The sequence below is a fragment of the Trichoplusia ni genome, chromosome 23, assembly GCF_003590095.1.
Source record: "Trichoplusia ni isolate ovarian cell line Hi5 chromosome 23, tn1, whole genome shotgun sequence".
Lineage (NCBI taxonomy): Eukaryota > Metazoa > Arthropoda > Insecta > Lepidoptera > Noctuidae > Trichoplusia > Trichoplusia ni.
In genome coordinates this window covers 5,166,627-5,190,612 of record NC_039500.1, presented here as the reverse complement: position 1 = coordinate 5,190,612, position 23,986 = coordinate 5,166,627, and the positions used below count along the sequence as shown (strand labels likewise).

Below are 23,986 nucleotides of genomic sequence, written 5' to 3'. Positions count from 1 at the left end.
AGGTAGCCATCAAGTTAAATAAAAAACAACGTGTGATTTCGTAAATATATATATTTAATTTTATATCTTCCATCAATACATACAACGACACTTATACATTCAAAATTTGGCCGTAACTACAAATAGGTCTCACTTAATAATGGCGTCGCTTACATGTAAACGTGTAAAGATATCTATTAGCACATAAAACGGGAGCAAAATACAATATACTTAATCAACTGTAAAATTTGCTACATTGTAAACAGTAAAGGAGAACCTAAGTTAACTGGAGTCAGACCTATTCAATTTATAATACGGGGAAGACATCATTTAATATTCTGTTATAGTTAAAACCGAGCGAACAGCACCGTGTAGTAGCGAGATAAAAGATTCACAAGTTCAAACCTACAAACGTCATTGCACGAAACGAAACATGATCAAGTAGGTATTATATTGATGGAGGAGAGATATTTTACAAAATAAAACTTATCGACATATCTTCGGTGTACGCTAGGAGCTATAAAAATTGAAAATAATACAACTAATTTAATTTCATAACTAGTAAGACATTAGAATCCCTTACCACGAGATCAGCGACAAGTTGACGTCACCCGGCGTTGCGCACTCCTTAGCGGATACTGTTACTGTGAGCTTCTGTTGTCTGAATTGTAATCATATCACTGGTCGATAAAACATGTTCAATATTATAACTTTGAAACATAGACAATTGAGAAGTCCCTTTGGTAATTTTGTCATATCCTTACCAATTGGTGGGGCTCTATAATCTTTGGACTAAAATCTCTGAATAAAAAAATCGTTTTATGTCCGTCCACATTTTGACTACTCATTAATTTAATCGCATATTGCAACAATTTGCGAATTAAACATACAACACTTAACAACTACTATAATATAATACCTAATTATTTTATAAAGTAACAAAATTAACTTATATTTACAGTTATCATTAAAGTTATAGTAAAATTTACTATTTTAGCACTAAGTTTTGATTATCTCGCTGAATTATGTTCATTTGTGTTATAAGAATTTAAATAAATTGACTTGTCGCAGAGTTGTAGACGCTATCACATTGACTTTACGTAGACAATAGAATATAGTGCTCCGTAATACTGCGCTCAGTCCGAAGCGGCGTCTGAGAACAAACCGAATACTTGCGGACCCGAAATGAAACAACAAGTTATCCGTAAGGCACCATTGGTTACATGGGTACATATACTTTATGAATGTAAAATATAACGTGAACTATAACATAGGACCTTTGCGGTGTTAGCCTTCATTAGTTGGTTAATATTAATTCCACTGGTGGCTGCGTATGAGATCAAATCCATTTTAATATTATGAAATTCGAAAAATGAATATATAATCTTAATGATTGTTAGCGGTTAGCTTTTTCAATGCACACTTATTTATATCTGGTGTGGAAGGATGCCAGATCTATGGTCAGTTAGTACGGGTACAGGTGGCCACACAGCAGTGGTTACGATAAATATTGAAAATCGAGACTACTTTGAAGTAAAGGGCGCTGTCATTGTCAAAGTTCACCACTGATGTGGGGTTGGCTGTCGGTCGTACAGGAGAGACTGTGGGAGACTGGAGTGAGAGCGGTCTTGCTAATACATGTTGGTCTGAGGTGTTGCGGAGGGGAGCGGTGCAGGGGCGCGGGGGCGCGGTGGCGCGGGGCGCGGGGGCGCAGGGCGCGGGCGCTCGGGCTCGGCTCTCGCTCAGTCCTCATCTTTTTTCTCCATTTTAGGTTCGTACATTGCGTGCAGCTGTTCGGGCGATATTCTGAAATTAAAGGAAATAGTTAAATTAGTATATATTTTCTGTAATAGAATTGGGTAAAGAGATTTTCAGATATTATTTCATACTCTTTTCGATAATCACATTCAAGCGAAAGTAGCTCTTAAGCTCTTCACATAAGGTATATTACAAAAGAGAGCGAGACTGACCCGAGCAGGCTCTGCAGGTCGCACACGAAGCGGTACACGTAGCGCTTGCCGGCGGTCTTGTGGATGATGTTCTTGTCGTAGTAGTAGCGCAGTCCGCGCGACAGCTTCTCGTAGTTCATCTTAGGCTTGTTCTTGCGGATGCCCCAGCGCCGAGCCACCTGAACAAAGACGTTTAATTATAGCTTAAGAGACAAGAGGGCCTACGACTGGCTACGACCGTCCTTTAAGTAAGTAGGTAATATTATAGAAGTTGAAAAAAGACGGCTCTATTTGCCGTGTTTCCATATTTGGCATCTTTCAACAACTTCAGTATTATGTGCTTAAAGACGTGGGCATAGGTCACAAGGTTGGGTATTTTCGGCAGGGGAGAACTGCGCGGTTAAGTTCCTGTGGGAAGTATATTTGTTTTTGGTAATTGTTTTAATATATGTATTTTTAACATCTATTTGCAAGTCAGCATGAGCAAGATATCTATAGCTATCTTGTTTATCTATAGAAAGACAGTTGGTAGGTATTTTAAATGGAAAAGAGACATCATGAGGAAAATGCGGCAAATGACGGACGGTTTATTCACAAGTATTGGTTTTGGACTCGATGACTATTGATAAGTAGATTTTCTGCAACTTTGTTTTATAAACCAGTTTCTGAAAAACTCATCAATCGTACTTACCTACTTTCCAACCACTGGATATCGACTGTGATTGTTTCATCATTACGACCAATTACGAAACTTTTATATTTTTTGGACCTCAAAAACGAAATTCTCTATCCTTCGCGAAATCGAGAAAAAGTCTATTTAAACCTACGAACTTGATTCAACTGACAATAAGCCTTCGCGAAACGGGGAAATATTAAATACCGATTGGGAAAAGTAGTTACCTCATCGGGGTCGGTGAGTTTGAACTCCCACCCGTCGCCAGTCCAGGATATGAAGCCCTGGCAGCTCTTGTCTGTCAGGAGCTCGAGCAGGAACTGCCACAGTTGGATGGGCCCTGAACCTGCAAGCGTGGAACACAGTTGCTTTACGATATACGACTATTATGTGCGACTGTCATGTGCTTTAACGCCAAAGGTATAAGGTTGCTTGTAGTGCGTGCGTCTCTGTACAAGTTTACTATAATGTTTGGAAGCTGAATTGGAATGTGAATGAAAGCTTTTTGTGATAGTTGCTAACTACAGTTGACCCAAATTTAATTATTAGTTTTCTTAACACCAGAAGTTTAACATTGTGCTGTTATTTACATTTACATTTTCAACATTTCTTTGTTTTTCAAACAACTTTCTAAAAATCTTCAATTACAATTACTTAAGAAGCAGAATATTGTTGAACCACGTACCGGTGAAGCAAGGTCCAGACGCGGGGTATGCGAGCTTGTCCTGAGGGATCAGTGCGTGCTGGTCGGCGGGCCATTCGTTCCACTCTGCGCACGCGCCGCCGTACTCCTGCACGTAGCCCTCGCCGTAACCGTCACCGCCGTACCGACCGCCGCCGCCTGGTAAACAAAATAGCAATCTATTAGTTAAAACATAAAGATGCAATTACATTGGCAGTACGAGGTTGGGGTATTTAAAAGCTTACCATAACATTATAACAACGTAAATTTTTTCGTGACGAAATTTATAAAATATAATATTTAAATAACGACATTTCTTACATAATTTGTTACGAGTCTATTGTTAAAATTCGTCGTTACCCCTGTGAGGTGACAACTCTGATGAGTTGTTTCTAGTTTAAACAATTAGAAAAAATATTTTCATTAATTAGTACGAAACAAGCGTAAAAATATAAGGGTAACACGATAACCATTAAATAATAACCACACGGAAGATTCAATTTAGTAAATGAGTGTGTTACTGTGAAACTGTACACCGCATCAATTAATATGACCGACTCAGGTCCCTTGTCTTGTGATCTTCTTAACGAGGGCTGCCCGACGTGGTGTTTGTTTTAATTACGAAAACGTGTGATTAAACCAATGTTGTTAGTTTATTCTAATGGTTAATGTTAGATACGTTGAAGACTAGTTTAAATTTCAGAAGATATTTTTCGAAAGCCTTCTTATTTTTATGAAATGATACCCGAAGTTTATTAAACTTTTACATTGCATAGTACGTGAATTTTGTGTCCGATGATTATGTCGCAGAAGGCTCTACAAACTATGAATCTATAACTTAACTTTTGATCCACCCTAAAGTATTCCTCATTATGCCATTTTGTTTTTATTTTAACTTGAAACAATAATGTTTGTGCAACAGGAATAAAGTATTAACTATACGGCACGCTCACCTCTGGGATAAGGCTTGGTGTAGGCGTGTGGCTGGTACTTTGGCTCGTGAGTGAGCAGCGGCTGGGGGTGCGCGTGCGCATGGTGGTAGTACTCGTCGAGGTAGGGCTGCGCGGGCGGCGCGGACGGCGCGGGGTACTCCGGCGGGTAGTACTCGTCCAGCGGGGAGGCCGCGCTCGGCGCCTGCGCCCCGCTCGCCTCCGAGTAGCCGTACGTGTTGGTCTCGCGGGGGCCACCTGTCGTGTAGCCACCTGTAACAAATATAAGGGAGATTTAATTACAGATCGATTATCAAATGTTAGGGTATTATTAAAATGTATTGTGTCAAGGGTTTGGGCAGTTGATTGTCAATTGTTACCTTATCGGTGAAATATAAGCTTCTACTGTTGTGGGTGAGTATCCTTAGGTCTGGCCTGGTCTACATAGTTAAAGGCTCTAATTGGATACCATTAAAAAAATTAAACTTCTTTGCATTTTTCTCGAATTACTAAATATCACTCGTCTTGTAATGAAAATGTAGAGTCACCTAGTTGGTAGCTTAATAGAAGCGTTCGTGTTTAGTAGCGTTTTATTGTGCGGTCATTCCGTTGTAACCAATGTCATATAGAGCGTATGTAGGTATATGATATCTCAGTCAGACAAAATTTCCATTAAAAAATCAGTACAGCATGCATATCGAGGCGTGTTGGCTCGGGCGCGGCGTACCGAAGCGCGTCGGTCGCGGTTCACGGCGCGCCCTTTGTTCTGCGCGTGCGCCGACGGACCCACACATAGCCCCCCCCCTCCCCCCGGCTACCTCCAACCCGACACCCTCGCCACGCAGTCACGATAACACCGACGGTTGAATTGAGGTTTGATTTAATTTGCAAAATAGACAACGAACAAGGAAATCGATTTCAAATCGGATATTTTGCGAGCATTGCAGGCAGGCGCTGCCGGTGTTGCGATACACTGTGGAGAATGATTGCTTACTTAACATTCAATGAACGTTTATATGTATACTTCATGGTATAGGTACTACTTCTTTCGATTTGTGGATATTTCTTAAATAAGAAAAGAGTAATTTATGATATCATTAATAAATATATTAAAACAATAAAGCAAAACATAATACTACAATTTTCTTTGTTTTCTTCCAATGTATACTATGGTAACGAGGAAAATACTTATTTATATCTGTAATACATAATAATCGGCTTCAACTTTTGAACGCTTTCTAATCGACTCTATTTCGATTTGTGATTTCGGACTAAGTTTAAACCATAAACATATTCACGAAAAATCAGTGACCACGTTTACATTAATAGCATCTTTATCACAAAAGGAATAAGGTCGTAATTGTTACATTACCATTTCGTATTTGTATGTGTGCGTAGAGCTCTAGTTCGGAACTTTACGTCAACCTTCGGGTCTCGTCGCCTGGGGTCAGCACTCCTATTGTCTGTTTGACCGACCGATCGGTTCATCTCGTTGTTATCATAAAGATTAAGTGGGCTCATTCATGTCCGTAGTGAGTACAGACACTGATTCGATTTAAATTCAAAGTACATGTAAGTAGTTGTTGGTTCATATTATGAATTATATAACCGACATCGTTCCAGTGTTGGAGAAATGGAGCTATACACGCACACAGAAACAACGTAAATTGGGAAGAAAACTTGCCTCGTATTTTTCCATATTTTAATAAACAACAACGTTATTTAATATTAAAAAAAGGTTTTCAGGTTCAAATGTGACCTAAATAATTATAACACGAGGAAGAAACTTTGTGAGATTAGTGTTATAACTAAAACTAGACACAATAAGGAAAACTAAACATTCATTCAGTAAATTTGAATTAAGGAAGGTAGAGCCGACTTTCAAAACACACGAATTTGAGCTTTAAGTTTTTGAGATAAAGTAGAATGTATTTATACTGCATAAGTAATAGCAAGGTTCATTTAAACGGTTTAAAATTTTCAGTTACAATCCGTTGCGTAGCTAACGTTAGTGTAGTACTCAATTTGATATAACATCGCCGGCAATGTATGCAACACGCACGATGTTTCTCGCATTGTCGAAATGATTTTAATAAAATGCTGGTATGTCCTGTGGTGAACTGTTTTTCAATTGAACCGATATGGTCTTCATGGTCGGTGCCTCTGCAGTATGCAGGGAGATACCATACACACGCACTTACGTACCTACATTTTTTATAGTTGTATAATGTTGACCTGATTTCTTTTTTACACTTAATAATGAAGTGAAAAAGTTTCTGTGAATCTAGTTTTATTTGTACAAATGTAAGTATATAGGTATATAAGTAGGTATCCACTTAAAGTAAATACTCGGTTATCCTGGCTCTACATTGATTTATAAAACTCCAATTCTCTACTCGCAAAGTATAAACCCATGATATAATTGGAATCAATCCCAAATTGTACTTTAAATAACTAAATAACGTAATTAACGTTTTACCGTTTTCTCTACATAATATATATTTAGATTTACAAGATCCCTCGAAACTTCAAAAGAACAAAAGGAATGTCGTTTAAATTTAAAATGCCTTACTTTACTCCATAAAGAGACATATATTTCGTGTTTAGGTGAAAGTTCAAACTAAAAGTATCTTTTTAACGAAACAAATGATGCATCAACGACACAAGACTGTAAACAAATCACTGCGTGTCTCAATGACAGTTTGGACAAATATAAGTATTTTAATGAAGCAATTGTTCCCTCGGCGAAGGAATAAAGCTATAAATCCTGATGGAGTGTTGCCAGCGGGAAATAGTTCTCTCGGGAACGATGTTGCGACCTTCACGGAGTTTTGGAATTTAACGTTATTTATGTCGGTAGGTGTATTTGTTATTGTTGTGTACTGAAGTAGTATTTAGTTGTATAGATTGCATATTTTTATTGAAGACTAGATATTGATTAAATATCCGGTTAATATATTACGGATGCAAGAAAGATGCTATAATCTGGACAATAAAATAATCGATAATGTATAGATATACATAGATCACGTGCAGATAGCAACATTAAATGAAGAAAAAAACAAAACGACATGATAAAAATATGAAATTCATTCTTCCTTAATATACGACACACAATTGTAAACGAAGATTATTTTGTTTAGACATTGATTATCAAAATCCGTTACAACATCCGTTACTTGATTTTATGTTACACATATTAACGCAACTTGTCGCGATACGAGTTCCTTAGAGTTAAAAAGGTAAGGTAACAATTGCGCGTTGCAGCATCACAGTTGAGCGAGATCGAGTTGTGGGGCGTGGAGGGGGGCGGGTGCGGGGGGCGGGGCGGGGCGGGGCGAGCCAATCGGGCGCGGCCACGCCCCAAGCGCCAACGCTCGGGTCGAAAGGTCGCCGCTCCGCTCCGCCATTGGTCCCACACACAGATTTATTTCAAATACAAACAATATCTTACGAGCAAATAGCTCGGACATGTCAAAATATCCGAAACTAGTTTATATAGAGCTTGAGTTATTGATTCAGTGCCCGGCTCGGGCTGTTGTTGTTGCCTTGGAGGCCCTTACAAAGTCAAATGAGCACTTACTAGGCTTTCATAAATATGAGGAATTTGTTCTTGAGAAGGGTATGTATGGTCTCTACTGGATACATTTATAGAAGGGTTTATATCTCTACGTAGATTTATGAAGTCTTGGACACCGATCGATTTTTTGTTTGTTTGTTATTATTTTATCTCCAACTACTTATTGAGGAATATAAAGAGAGCTCTACACTCAATCATAATAACTTAAAAAATGCAATAATAAAACAACTTAATCACATTTGCTACTAAAGATTAAGTAATAAAAGATAACTGCCAAAGATATGGACTTTCGGTAACATTATCAGTAGCGAATTATAACAGCGTCCATATCTATACGGAAAAGCATCCTGAATGTGATAAGTACCTGCGCATGCACATGACAAGAACGTTAATCATTTCATATCGTAACAGGAATCACGTCAGGATCTCTACCTGGTAGAGAACGATAGGAAAAACACATTTCCCTTATCAAACAAACTCGTGAGTCGGATGTTATTGATAATTCACTAATTTCATTATCAAATTAATTGAGGTAGAGCTAATTATAACCTTCGCGATTTTATCGAGTGTTAGCGGTGTTAGTGTTGTGTAGCACGACAGTAACCTTAGACCCGGCGGCAGCTGCGACACGACTTGTCGCACTTTTTTACTTCTTATCTGCGACGAAACATGAGCCCAAATGTTTAAGCCGCTTTTTTGTGGCGAGCACGCGCTGGCCTCGCCATATGGTGTCCCGCCGACAGACTAAGGGCTTTTTGTTGCAATTTTTCATAACAACGCATAATTCTTATAAGAATATCCAGCAAACGACTAAATTACCCAAAGTACGCTATAAATTCAGTAAATAGCTCTACATTTTAGCGTAGAGCCGTTATAATAATCTAGTATTTAGCGTTAGTCGATTATATAATTCCCGCGCAAAGAGGATCGCCTCTCTACACTCGAATGTGTTTTATAATCGCGCGGAGACGCATATCGCGCCAATTCCCATTTGGGAACGGAAGTCGAAATATGAATTTTTAAATTTAGAAGCAATGCGGTGCGCAGGTGAGCGCTCTGACAGGCGACGACATGCTGCCGCCGCCCGGTGTTTTGACATAAATAATTTGGCCTCATTAATTAATTAAAAATTTAAATAGTGTCAATTAAGTGAGTCTTTATTCAGACATAGTAAAGCTGTTGCCTTCTAAATGCACACTAAAAATCTTGAAAACCTTAGCTTCGATGAAAAAAAAGTTGTGAGAATCCTACATTGATTTAAATAGTTTATGTAGCAACTAAAGATTAGGTCGGTTTACATTGTTCCAATCAATAAATTCCATGTTTGTGTACACATATTACATTACATACATATGTTTCTAAATATCTAACATTTCCTGCGCTACTATGAAGTGAACAGCTAAGACAGGTGCACGTTAAAAAAATAAAATAATTTGTCAAATGAGGGACGGCATAGAAAAATTGTGAAAGAAAATAATAGTGGGAAAAACTACATTATTCTTGGATAAGAGGAAATGGCTGTCAACGAGTGGTGTTTAAATCAAATACAAAATTGGAACATCTTTCGGCGGGAAGTGTTAAATACCTACTTAAATTAAAGTCACGACGCGTGAGCAATGGCGTCGCGAACAACAGACGCATTACGCATGTATTAAATAAATATATACAGAAAAAGGTAACCAGTTGTTATAATATTGATCTAGAGTTACTAAACAACAAATCTCAAGTTGTGTCCTATTTTTTCAAATACCAATCAGTAACGAAAACATCTGCTGTAACATCCTTAAGGAAATCAGAATTATCTAAAGGAGATATATAACACAAAACCCACGACATAAAAGCCCGCAAATGTAAGACGGTATAACAGCACATGACCTCAACTTGCGTTTAAAAATAAAGAGTCGCAATCGGTTTTCCTGCGAGCCACGGACGCGAAATCGACTAACACCAGATCCACCGATATTTATTACCAATAAAATAGCATGTAGCACGCCCGATAATAATTACACAAACACTTTTTTACACAACTATTTATACATCGAATTTAAACAAAAAATAGGCATCACAGTATCGTTTTTAGTAACAAAAATAATTTGGGTTTTTCAATAATATCCGGCCGAATATTATGTTAGTATTAATTTATAATCTGTCGCGGCAGATGGTGACGTAATGACGTAGATTTTGATACAATTATAACAGGTCCACGAATCGTTAGACTGATCAAAAGGTCCCTTTTAAAAATTCAAGTAAAATAAATTGATTGACTAATAGGTGCACATGCCGATTGTGTTTAAAGACTCATAAATGATTCCAGGGAATCCGATAGTTGTTCAATAAAACCTTCACAGCGCTCGGCAAATCGTTCAGCTATTACATTGTCTAGACTTAATAAAACAGAGCCAGCAACCGACACAGCTGGCACGCTAACACAATCACACTCGGAGATTTACAGCGCGTATCTATTTATCTACTGATGACATTATATAAAAAACAGGATTTACCCAAGTATTTACCAATAACAGATAAGACTTCCGTTGCCAGTGATTATAATTATCTGTTGTCACAAAAAGTTATGAATGACTACGTAATGTAATACAGATCTAAAAAGATTCTTGTCGACATTTTAATGAGCAATTGTTTTTTAGTAATTGTAATACAGACTGCATGACATATTGCGTCAACGTTGATATTAAAAATGGCAAATCGCGTGCTCTATGCCGCGTCTATGGCGTTGGTTGTCGGTATGCGCGGCAGGTGCGCCGCCACCTGCGCACGCGCCGCCAGTCGTTACAAAAACCGTGCGCGAGCCACGAGGGGGGGTTGCACCACGTAAACACTCGCCGTCATACTTAGAACATAGCTGACATAAGGGAAGCCATTAAACCTGCCTCACAGTATTAATAATATACGTTTAAAAGCCGATTTAGTTAAGACCAGCATTTGGAGGAAATATATATCGAATTACATGCGGAATTATTTAATATAAGAATGACTTGAATTGTATTTTTTGCACTGCTACAAACGTGACTTGTACTTTGTAAGCCAAAAGTTATTAGGTACAATTAATATGTTGTTGTTTGTAGGTACTTTAATTTAAAAAGTACAGTGTTCTACAATTTTGTAACTTTATAAACAAACAAACAAAACAAGCCGAATCGTTTATTTCTATATCACTATGACGCGGTGTAGGTTATCTGCCTCATTACTTATTTGTTTATTTTTCAGCTTTGACTAATCCTAAAACATGAGTTGAATACTGAGTCAAAATCAATAATAAAATCAAGTGCAAATCCAAGATGAGTTCCGATTCATAGCGGCGTTTTAACAGTGTGTTAAACATAAAGCTGGGGGCAGGATGTAGCGGCGCTACAGACGACGGAAGCGGCGTCGCGGGCGCATCAATGGCGACGTGACCTGCTGCTCGTGACGTCACACTCATTCACCTCTCTCACTTGAACAGCTGAACACGCGTTACATTTCCACATGTGTTCTCTGAATGTTTGCTATATTCGTATGATTGTGCAATATTCACTTTAAAACAAAAGTATTCAAAAAGCGACTAAAGTTAAAACCGACGCGCTTAGACGTCACTATATCCGTACTAGTATTGGGAATAGGGATGGTAAACCGCCCATTGAGACGGTTAAATCGATAACTTATGCGAGATCGGTACGCTGTGTGGTTTGAAGATGAAACAAGGAAGCGGATACAACTGATGTCATATTTGAATTTCCTTGTTTTGTTAATGCCCAAACATCCTTTGTCCTGACATTTCAAATAGATTTAGAATTGCAAATGTTGGATGTTGAAAACTGATCTCAGAATTATATTCTTAACCACTTAAAACAATAAATAAAATAGAAACATACTTTTAAAACTGTGTATTATAAGCGGGAATGAGTAAGCTCTGTGCTCTATTGAATCCAATTTCTAAGAAAGACTAAAAGAAATTAGATTGAAAGCGTTCAAAAATTAGCGTAGATTACGGCGGGCGGCGGCCGGAAGTACCATATTAATTTATGAATGAACCGAGCTACGTGACGTCACCGAAGACAACTGACGTCATCCGACATGCATATTGTATTCATGTACAATATATTCGCGAAATAGAGGATGAAACTAGGAATTAAATTATGCATAAATAAAAATTATACATGACATGAATCTTATTCCGCAAATTAAAAAGTTCCGATCTAAGAAGGATGTATTCAAATGATTTTAATGGCAAAGTCGTTATACGTTCGATTATTTTTAATTATAGATATTTCAGAGTTTGTCTCTGATAAAATGATATGCTTAATGTTTAATGAAGTTGGTCGGGTGGGTTTTTTCTGCTAATGAATAAAGGTGGTTTGTGAGTTTGTAGGTATTTGTATAGGTAAGTGATAAAGTCTGGTATCGAGCACATGTCCGCCAGGTCACGGGGCAGCTGCGCGCGTTAGACAGGTGTTTCTAACGCGACAAGTTGTTTGTCGCCCTCTCACACCATGTCTGATATTGTCTTAGACTTAATAAACTATTTACTTCGTGCCTTATTAGAGCTGCATTTCTTTTTCAAAAAAGTGTGCATGTTTAGGTTATGTATGGACAAAAGGTAACTCTACATTTTCTCAGACTAAAGTAGGGTTATTTAAAAAAGAATAAAAATATCTCCAAGAAATAATAATTATTAACACATTTGTGCGAACATTCAGCTGTGTAAGGTATTTGTAATTGCAATTATGTATTCCAACGAAGTTCAGGCATAACTTGATAAGTAATTAAAATAGAATTATATGACATTCAACAGGTGAGATCGAACTTTAAATAAAACATCGACCTATGAGTCACAAATGAAATAAATCTCCATTGTTTGATTATGTTATTTTACGGTCACACAATACAGCTGTTAATACTTTTCCACAATTTCACTGGAATTAGCTAAATATACAACTGCGTACTTTGAATATCTATTAGCCGGTTTACATTAAAATTATTAGGTTAAGAAGTCAACAAAACCAAACTTAATCCATCGTAATTGACTTCAAGCGAACCCATTAGTAAGTAATAATGGCTGGTTACAGCTAACTAACACGCACCATAATAGGTGTTAACCAGACTTTGATACTCCTAGCTCTATAGGACTTCGTGAAGCATTCGGTTTATTATTTTTTTTAAAATAAATAGGTATAATCAGATCGTCTGACATTTACGCAAAAACAATTTTTAATAAAATACAGATTTATGGAGACAACGACCTCTTTAATGTTTGTTTAAGAGATTGGATCGCAATAAACGAGTGTCAAAGTGGCCGACGGCGGGTGAATCGAGATTTCGATCACGTCAGTCTAGAGATTCGCGACGACCTGTAAAAGGAAGGAAGCGATTACTGAAAGGTGAGCGACCCGAACCGTTACCTCTAGAATGGCCACCATTTATGATCAGCCACCATTTGTTGGAGCCACGGATGACAGGCGACACGCCTCGACACCGATTACATCTGAAGCTATTGTATGAATATTCATACACCATACGTGCTGTGCTTCACAATATCATTATCCGATTTTCAATTAACGTTTATCAATGCGAATCAAGCGGTTTGGTGGACAGTCATAAATTATTGACATAATTATTATGTTTTTCAACATTAATGGACGTGTGATTTCGTTTAGATTTTTATGGGGTCAATAAAAATAATTATAAACTTGATTTTCCTGTATTTAAACCATCGATTTACAAGGGCGCCTGTACTTTTAACTTACACGGTTTGTTGAATGATTAATACTGAGTTAAAGTATGAATCGTGTGGTACGTGTTGCAGGTACTCAGGTTCTATGAGCAGTTGATCGTCGCGTTAACAATGCTTTCACGTAATCTATGTATGCAAATGTAAGTTGTGTGACTATACTGCAAAGCTTTTTATGCGCGTCACGCGGCGGAAGCGCGCGAGGTGCGCCCGCGCACCCCCGCCGCCGGATCCAACATGGCGGCGGCGAAAGTGCTTCCGCTCCCAACTTGAGAGTTCTCAATGAAGCTCTGCTTATTTATAACGTAAATGTGTTTATGATTTAAATATACATGCGTTACGCTTTTATAAAGGTGCCATTTGTCAGCGTTCGTTTACCTTGATCGCTTCCCGTCTTGATATGACGGTAAGTGTGTTGTAAAGTTAATAAAATTAGAATTCAAAATCATACAATTAATTTTTACTCTCCCAAAAACCTATCGTATGATTTTATGAGTGTATCAATAATAATATTCAACACAAATAAATGATAACGTACTTTTAACAAATGTGTAGAGAATTACACTATTAACTGTCTACTATAAATATATTCCATGTTTAAACCGATGTATAAATTAATAATAAAACTTATTATATTCCATTTAAATTAAATTACGCCAGTGTTTGATAATTTCAATTATTTCCAATGTTTATTTTGTTCCGTTTACCGTAACCGCAATTTAATGAGTTCATTTCATTGCAATTTAATTGTAGGAACCTAGTAAATGTGTATTCTATGAGAAATATTCATGTTTTAAACGACTGCAGAATTAGGCACGAATAAAAAAATAATGAAAATATATTTTTTAAACATTTTAACACGGGTTGTAAAATGTAGTAAAAGATCACGCGATTACCGACCTGTATTTGTTAAGAAGGTAGGGTCCCCGCAGAGCGTGTCCACGTTGGGGTCGTAGGCCAGCCGCGGCTGCTCCGCATAGTGCAGCTTGCCTGCGGAGGGCACTGATTGTTCATAGCTGAGCCTGGCCACGCTGGCCAGAGCCTGCTCGTAATTCAGTCTCGTATTGTCTCTGGGCTCTGTGTCCGAGTAGGGTTTGTTCACTTTAGCACTGTAGTCTGTGAAGTTGAGTTTGGTTAGCGAGGACATGGGCAAGTCCAGCGGCGCCGCGCACGCGGGCACGGCGGCTTCGCGCGGCGCCTCCACCAGCAACATGGCGCACCCCGCGCCGGACCCCGCGCCACCAACCTCCACTACTGATCACCAACACATTACACTCCAACACTGATTTTAAAATCTTCCGAAATTACAAAAAAAGAAACTAATAAAATAATTTATGTCTATTATTTCAATCTAAAACGCAATATTTCAAAGTTGTTATTTAAATACTGAAGCACTATTAAAAATATTTATTTATTTCCACAACTTTAAAGACCGATGAAATATTATTACGTTGTAAGTGACAATTACGAGCTTTCGTATGCCAGGAGCAGCAATCGTAGCACCCGCGTCGCGTCGCGCCTAATCTCCGACTGCGAGCCAGTGCGAGCTTTCGGGCGGATCGAGAGGGCGGCCGTGGAAAACGCAGCCGACGAGAGCCGAGCGCGCACGAAGCGCTACGAGCGAACACGAGCCGCGACCTGTCGCGTCACCTGCTACAACGCGACCAACTGTTGCGCGACCGTTGAGTTTTTTTTGCTAATCTCACTGATGGGTATCACGAAAATTAGCACGGGCACTGCTCAGACATATACGAATATATTACTCAATTCGATTTACTGATATCTTTAGTGCAAATAACAAATTGTATTTAAATGCGATTGATTTCAACTTTTGCATTTCAATTATGCAAAACATACATTCTAATTACACCGCTCCACGCGTTTAATAATAAATATTTCATTCTTGTAACAATTCCATTGTTTTCCTGTTTGTTATCTTTAAGGAAAATGAGATCAAGAGCGGGTGTTAGCGCAGAACGAAAACAATGTAGAGTCCCGTTTGTGGAGCACGTGAAATTGTTATCGGGGAGCCGAGCCAGTTACAAGGATCACTGGCTGCACGGCCAAGAACAATGTTTTTTTATTAGTACATGCAGTAACTACTGCTAAGGCTTTGGAATTACAGTATTCAGCCACCTAAGAATAAAAATAGAAGGCAACTGTAAAATTAAAATCCTGGAAAAAGAAAATGAGAAGTAGACAGCGCTTGTTTGGTACTTTGTACGTCGTCAGTTACATAGTGAAGTATAATGCATCCAGTGACGCATGTCATTATATTTTTTTCTTCTGCCAAATGAAACTGCAGTACACAAACTGCTTGAGTAATGTGAATATACAAACAAGCGAAATATAAACTGACTTTCGTTGCCAACTGACGTTTAAGCTAACTGATATATTTTGTGGTTTTTGTATGATATTGAAACTAAACCTCAAGTCAAATGAGACAATATTTTTCAGTATTTTAGTGTATTTCAGTACACAGTGCCACAAATAATTTTCAGCAAAAAGTACGCATTATTATAACGATAAAGCTACAATTTTTTAATTTAGATATCGTTACTTTGCTCTACAGTTGTCTTCACAACGTGCCAGTACAAATTTTATACTTGTACAGTGACGTTTAACCATAACAAATGAGTAGCTAAGATGACGTTAAACCTGAGAAAAAACAGTTGAATTGTTTCGCAAATTCAGTTGGTAAGGTAACATCGTATCATAATTACGTTATAATAATGACCATGACGCGTGCGGCCTTGACTATGATTCTCATTGTTTGATAGTAGCACCGCGCAGACGTACACCACACTTGAATTTTAAATTTAGAATACTTCCATTCTGTGAAACAATTGTGGTAACCTTTATGTAATACTTTAACTTTTTAATTATGATTAACGAGTTTGTGTACTAAGTATTTTGAGTCATGTTTTACATGCTGTTGTGTTAATTGTGATTTCGCTAGATAATCTATCGGCGATGCTGATTCCTGGTAGAAATTGTAGCTCGAGAAAAAAATCGAGAACAGATATCGATATTTGAATAGGCGCAGTAGCAAATAAGTCTTCAGACTCTCCAGGATGTTGACAAAAGTTTCACCTTACATTATCCGAGACAGATGCGTTTATATACGATATGATAGAATACGATTCGATGGGAGGGCACGAGCTAGTGGGCCGGCCCGAATCTGGGTCAAGTTACAGGGGGTGTGCACTAAGTTGGGGCACAAAAGGCAGTTAAGGGGCGATGGATCGTCCCGGGGCATAATAGGCACCTGAGCACGTGTTCCACCGGATACTGGGGGCTATTGTCTACCGGAGGAAGCGATTTCGACGCCGTCGGAAGATACGACGCCGATTTTTTGTTAGTATGCTGTGACGCGGTCACAAATATAATGGTTGGCGCGTGATAAGGGAGAAAAGCAACCATAAAACATTGCTGCCTAATTTGTCGCGAGACCACACATGACACATCGCCACGTACACGTAATGAGTCACCTTAAATTAACATAACTCAGAGGTAATGTAGATGTTACTTTTAAATTTTGTTAGCGAGAAACATTTACATACCTTAGTCAACTATAGCAATATATTATTTAGTAGGTAAACGGGCTAAGTTAATTAGTATATCGTTTCTGTGCGTTACAAATTTCCTCGCACGCAAAACAAAGGATGCATCACAACGTAAAGTATCTACTTCGGTATCGGGGCTCGATATCTCGTACCCTATAGCTAGGCAGGTTTCCTGAAACTGGGAGAATAAGTCTGTGGAGCGAACGCAATGCAATTAGCGAGACGAGAGCACGCGAGACGCGTCTTTCCACCGGGAAATAGCGCGGGAAATGAGTTTCCAATATTTGAATAAATGTGAAGGAAATAAACACACAGTGGATATTGTGATCGACGAACAATTTCCCATCATGTAACATAGTGCACCAGGAAATAGAACCGCAAAGTGATGCAAAAACAATATCATATACATAATATACGCGGTGACTGTAAATTATACTTTATTGCTTAGTGTTTTACTCAAATAAGTTTTACCGTATACTATTAAGATAGAGCTACAAATGGAGCCTCAATGACCGAAAGGCGCCATGAAACCTCGCATGACCGTCAAACTTAGCTATTAGAAACAGTAGGAAATTTATTATCCTTGACTCATTATGTTTGTTTTATAACAGGACATGCAAGCTCAACCAGTCGGCATAAATAAAGACAATCATTACGTATGGCATCGGCGTAATGTGTATCGCAAAAACCCGAACAGATGATATCGAAGCCTGCCTACTGTCGCGGACAATCGATATTCACCAAGTAAGCTCCCCATTCCCAGCCGTGTTTAAATTTAAAAATACAATTTACTGAGGAATTCCCTGCTTTGAATTACATTATGTGTAAACAATAAAGCGTTCGGCCGCGGCAGGCGACGGAAGTGCCAGATAAACAATCTTTTTTAGATAAAAACGCTGAAAACAGTCCATAAATCTGTACAACGGCTCGGCAGCACTTCATCCAGAACTGTCGGAGACAGAGCGGCGGGCTTCAACCTCATCGACTACTGAGGGCTGCATATAATTATACTGCTGCCGTCGATTGACAACATGAAAGGTTTTTTTGGTAACTTCTTAACCTTTGCACTAATTAAAAAGCGCATCGCATCCGGTCGCGTCGATTATACGAACTGATTGAATTCTAATTTGAAATTCAATTTGTGTTCTCTATTAGTCTGTGTAAGGTTTTAAAATTTTATTTCCGGCCCTTAAAGGATACGATATATTAGTTTGTGACATTCATTAAGTATAATTTGTTTTTATTTCGAATAGCAGCTATTACATTTAAAAGCAAATTTTACGAGATAGTGTTCGGGTATTATTCGTTGCTCGCATGGCGGCAGTTTTTGTCACCGGCGCACTGTGCGATAGACGATGCTACTTCGTGGGTTGTGTTTTAAATTGGAGCGAGCCCGGGACGTCACTTCCGGTACCAATAATTTATTTCTCTCGGCCTCCGTCATGTGTCGCGATGGCGCGTGATACGACATTTATCCACGTTTATATTTGGAACGATTTCTGGGAACATTATGATTGTGACATATTCTTGTATGAGCCGCGACCTCGGAACTACATAGCTGTCCACACGTATTGATGTGTTCATATTATATTTGTCAGAGAGAATTTTCCGTTGTTTGTTATTTGTAAATAAATATTTATTTATGTATTCTATGATTGGTTTTATCATTAAGTTAACAATTTGACATGACAAGGCATGACATGCCTTTATAAATATGCAAAAAATGGGTAAAAAAAATGTTATCGCTGGTTTTAGAGTGGGACAAAAAGTGGTGTGTATGAATGAGCGATGGTGATACAGTGTTGTGACAGCGACGAGTGATATCTCAGGGGCAGTGTTGCGAAGGACAGTGCGCCCACGCCGTCCGGCAGCAGCACCCCCGCCCCCGCGCCCCGCGCCCCCCCGCGACACCCCTGCCGGGGCTGATAACGTATCGGGAACACGTAACACATTATCGCACTGCGCCGCTCTGCCCAGAAGGAGTTTAGCGCGATATTATAAAAACTACTGCTGTCAAAACTGACGATTATTTTTGCTATGACACTAGCTGATTATTTGGTAGATTATATTTAGTATTTTAAAATGAATTAAAAAAAACCCTTTAAAGTTTATCAGTGTATTCGGACTTTGTCAATACATTGATGAGGGTAGCGAAGAATGAATGATTTGCTCCTCTCCCGGAGTGCAATCAAGGCAATCTAAATGAGCACGGGAGACAATTAAAGTTCGCACCACCTAATAACGGATAATGAAGACTCAGCAAATATTTGTTTTTGCGGGGGATTCCTTCGATGAACGTACCACTGCCGCAAATAAGGCAATTAATTGAATTCGGCACATCAAACGTGCCGCCGGCGGGCTTTGTCGGCGCCTCGAGACGCGCAAACTGCAGTAACCCAACACTTATATAGAGCCGTGTCTGCCGACACTATGGGAGCGCGGTGGGGTCGCGAAACTCCTTCACTCGCTGTTCCCACACCCACGCACGGCTAGGACAAAAGCTAATGCCGAAAACACCTGCAAATTGCTAAAACGAAAAGGTGTCGATTTTCAAGAAAAAACACCACGATTACGTCGCTCGTTGCTCCGCGCCGCTGTGTATTGTATAACGGAACTGAAGTTCTGTTCTTATCTCAGTAGGTACGAGCGATTCTGTGAAAAATTCCATGACTTATTTAAATACACCCACACGAATGCATTTACACTTATTTTATCAAAAGTATTAAACCGAACATTAAACAAGTGAACATAAACCTACATCAGTCATCCAATCACAAGTTCTGTTGACTATCCCCCGATTAAATGCATAATTATTTTGGACCAACGCATTTTCAATAAAAACTGAAACTTTTATTACGCCATGAATTTTTATCAATGCGTTCATCGGCTATATTAAAATAGCTGTAAAATGAATGCGATAAGGGCAGCTTTTGAATATTAAATCCCTTTGTAAGAATTGACCCTTGCTCTTTATACGAGTACAATAACATTGACAAGCAAATCAGATTTAGAATTCGAATCAAGGACACGTGGAAGAGGTGAAGAAAAAGGGCTGATTGAATGGGCACTTGGTGAGGACCCTTATTAAGGGCTCGTTGGGGACAAGGGCCCGAGGGCTGCCGAGCGTTCGCAAGCACCCTATCAAAGAAGCCCTTGCTCTTTTCGTGTGCCAACCCTTATGGGCTGATTTTTTTATTAACTTCTTACCTGCCGGCACTTGAATGCGTACTAAGGTGGGATTACATGTGTTTTGTAGTTGTACAATGAGCATTCACTTCGGTACATTAGGGTGGGTATCGATTTAAGTAAATGTTGAGAATGCCTTCAAAAGCTAGTAAAGCGGTAAAAAGAATGTTGATGGCTATAATTACATTAGTTACTGGCAATGACCAGTACGTTATTTTATTTTATTTCAAGAATTATAAGTATTTAACTAGTGTTGGACAAGCATTTAATTTTAAAACGACCATTAATTATGTATCAAATGATTATTCAATGAAACCATAAAATTACGCCTTGAGTAAAAAGGCTAATACAAATAGATGTTGATGATTAAGCCTGAATGGCAGACACAATAAAAATAAAGTGAAATCGTTATAACGATGTGTAATTATACTGAATGACTCTATTTTAGTGTCTTAGTTTTTTTTTCTATTTTATTACATCCCTTATACGTTATAGTCTTTTGTATGAAATTTTTCGTGGATCGAAATTTGAAAAGCTCGCGCACGTGCGCAGGAGTGTGTATCGGGTTGCACCGGAAGTACGCCAGTTGAAACACAATGGCGGCCGGATGTGGCTGCTCGAAACGACACGTATCTCTTTATTGATATCTTAGAAAGCTCAATATTTTTCTTGTCGACACTTCAGAACTATTGACAGTTATAGTGGATGTAAATGATATTAGTTGTTCCGCTGCCCATTGTGGAGGTTTCTCTTTAACGGCGACTAGAACAGAACTCGTGACTTTGAAACTTTGTCATATTGATTTGTTGAGCTCTGAGGTTAAGACGTTGAAAGCATTGAATTGTTTATAGTCATTGGCGTGATGTATTTGTGATTTTGTTATGTATTTATTGCTCCATTTAACGATATAAATAAAACGCGTTATACTTGCATTACAGATGCACAATTGCTTCAAAGCGATCCGACGCGATAGCCGCATTATTTGTTAGCGAATGGTTATTAAGCGTCGTAAATACCGCGGTTTATATTTTAACTACGGCTAACTACACCGCTATTACGCACAAATATGTGTGTAAGCATGATATTTTATATTAATTAAATATAAGCTTTATATCACACCAATTAATGTTTATTTAATAAAGCTGAATGGCCCGTGGAGTAGGGTTAGGGCTATCGTGTCGGGGCGGGCCGAGCCTGATAAATCTGTGCGACTCGCAGGACACACTCGCCTCGTTTACTGCCCATATCACTTTATTGAAATAAATCATTTATGATGGTTGCCACGTAACACGCCCGATATATTGCGTCTGCAACTCGTAAACGTGCGCTAACAAGGATGATTGAAATAACGGGGCTTTTACAGACTATTATTTTAAGATTTGCGTATCGTCTCCTGTCAAGGTGTTACGTTGCAAATAGCTTATGTGTAACCTAAGTGGCATCAATATTTCCCAGTACGTATCAGACAGAAGGAAACAAGTGTTACACACTTGCAGATTTCTTTTCAGTCGAGTGCATCGTCACTCGTAGCTGTGACAACTACAAATTACCATGAATTTTTCAGTGCATTAGACATATTGTTTAAAGTGTAAATTTTGCAACGTTGTTCCGAGGCGTACGTCCGGCGATTAGCGGCGAGTGCGCAACGCGAGGATGTGCCGCCGCGAGCGATCGCAGGCCCTTGCGACAGCGCGGATGCCACGAAATTGCACCAGCACAACATTAACCATATACCCGCACGGTTTATTAATACGAGTGCACTTGCAAAATATTGAATATATACGATGTGTTTTTGTGCGTTAACCTTCAGCTTCGTCGGCCCACTTGCATTAGTTTGCGACGCTCGAGTTGACGCGAGGACGCGTGAAATTTAACCAAAAGCAGGGCAGCCGAGGCTGCCATGCTCTGCCATGCCAACCAATACGTCACATCACCTCCCATAACCATAGGAGCTCAAAAACACAAGTTTAGCAATCGACTATAGACTAGAGGGCTAAAACCTTGTAGAAACATCAATAAGAACTGAACACCAATGCAATGCTCAAGAAGACGTTCCAATATGTTATACTCAGACTTTACTGAGCTTTGGATAGTGGCAGATTGAATTTCTCTTCTTTACCCGAACTGATAGAACTACCTGGTAAACAATTATAAATAAATTGTAAAATATTTTCAATATTTATAAGAGTTGGTGTTACTCACCACGCCACACCATGACCGGGTCCAGCTCGGTGGAGTCCCTAGAACGGGAGCTCGGGTGTAAGAACATAGCTTAACCAGAATCCAAGCTCGCCATACTGAGTCACACACACTCGAGACACTTGCCACTTATCCCAAGGGATAGCTCCGACACGAGAGAAACGAGAATCCTAATAAATATACAACGACTTTTATTACTAACTTAATTTTAAAAAAATACAGCAATATTTGTATTACTTATCGAGATAAGGAATTATTGGAATAGTTGAAGACACTGAACATTCAGGTGGTGCGTAGAAGAATAATGCGAGTGATGAGTAAGAGCGTGGCGGCCGAAGACTGCGCGAGCCGGGCTGCGCGCGCGCACGCCCGTGGTAGGGGCGGTTGAACAATCTACTCTTAAACAGTACTTTACATGTACCATATTAACATTAACGTGAAACTTAAAAAAAAAATGTTGCTTTTTTAAATCGCTGCTTTTATTATCAATGTATTTCGACAGTGATCACTTTGCAACCGTCAATATAGTTCGACATTTATGTTCGTGTGTAAATTTAAAAAAATAAAGCAACGATTGCAATACTCATCGATTTTCGTAAAACTACTATTGTAAACAGACAGTATTTCATTGTTTAGTGCATCATTGTTTCATTAATGATCAAGTAATTTACCTTCTGGGTGGGTTGTGATTTATGGCAGTATAAATCAACGTAGGTTTCCTAGCCTTCTTTTAATAACTGAAACCTAACATCCTATTTAGTAAAATGAAGATTGCTTACCTACTTTTTGACCTTCTCATAATAATATGGATAATAATACAATTGTATGTCTGTGTTGACCTATAATTCGAGTAAGACGTGATAAGAAATTTTATTGATTTAAAAAAATACTTCAAGAAAAAAACAACTCAGAAAATATGATGTACATGGATGTGTTGTGTCACGTGTAACCATGGTCCAATACAAAACCATTTAGGTTATAAGTTGGGTAACCAACCACGGTTGGATTATCAAAACTCGCGTTTATGTAAATCATAGGATAATATATGTGTAAAAATGTCACGTTTCAAATAGTGGCACAAGGTGTAAGACGCTCCGATAGACCTCGGGCTGGCTGAAAGAGAGCGGAAAAACAGCGCCAAGGTCGCGTTGCAGCATACCCAGCCGACTGGAAACCGTGTGTGATACGCGTTACTGTAAAGCGTACTTTTTTTATCAACGATAGTTGTTTTTATAATTAAGTTAACTAGTCGAAACGGTATCAGTCTTAGGTCCGCGATCGCAGCAGTAAAAGTTATTGCCTTGGGATTATTGTTGTTAATTAACGTTTTTACTGGAAATTCGTGTAATGTGAACTTTGTTAACTGTAAATTATTACTTATTTGGGTTTCTATATTAATGTTTTATTTCCTAAGCATTGTTTACTTGATTAAGAAATAGTTTTGGTATATCGAAGCAGTTTAGAGTTTCTATTTTGGTTAATATTTAGTCTTGTCAAATAGTCGCGGCAGTATTTATG

The 23,986-nt window shown here is 38.7% G+C and overlaps 1 protein-coding gene across 3 annotated transcripts; it reads right to left on the bottom strand.

Annotated features, from left to right (window-relative positions):
* Nucleotides 1–31: 31 nt before the first annotated feature.
* On the bottom strand, nt 32–22,596 carry LOC113504724 (ETS-like protein pointed). Of its 3 annotated transcripts, none has more exons than XM_026887141.1 (6): nt 22,472–22,596; nt 4,237–4,485; nt 3,287–3,442; nt 2,829–2,947; nt 1,950–2,107; nt 32–1,785 (listed from the first exon to the last, which is right to left on the bottom strand). In XM_026887141.1, the coding sequence occupies exons 1-6, from the start codon at nt 22,536–22,538 to the stop codon at nt 1,722–1,724; spliced, it is 813 nt and encodes a 270-aa protein (XP_026742942.1). In that variant the 5' UTR covers nt 22,539–22,596; the 3' UTR covers nt 32–1,721. The 3 variants fall into 3 exon arrangements, with proteins under 3 accessions (XP_026742942.1, XP_026742941.1, XP_026742940.1); XM_026887140.1 differs by lacking the exon at nt 22,472–22,596 and adding an exon at nt 14,418–15,052 and having other exon boundaries at nt 2,829–2,941; XM_026887139.1 differs by lacking the exon at nt 22,472–22,596 and adding an exon at nt 14,418–15,049.
* Between the last annotated feature and the right edge of the window lie 1,390 nt (nt 22,597–23,986).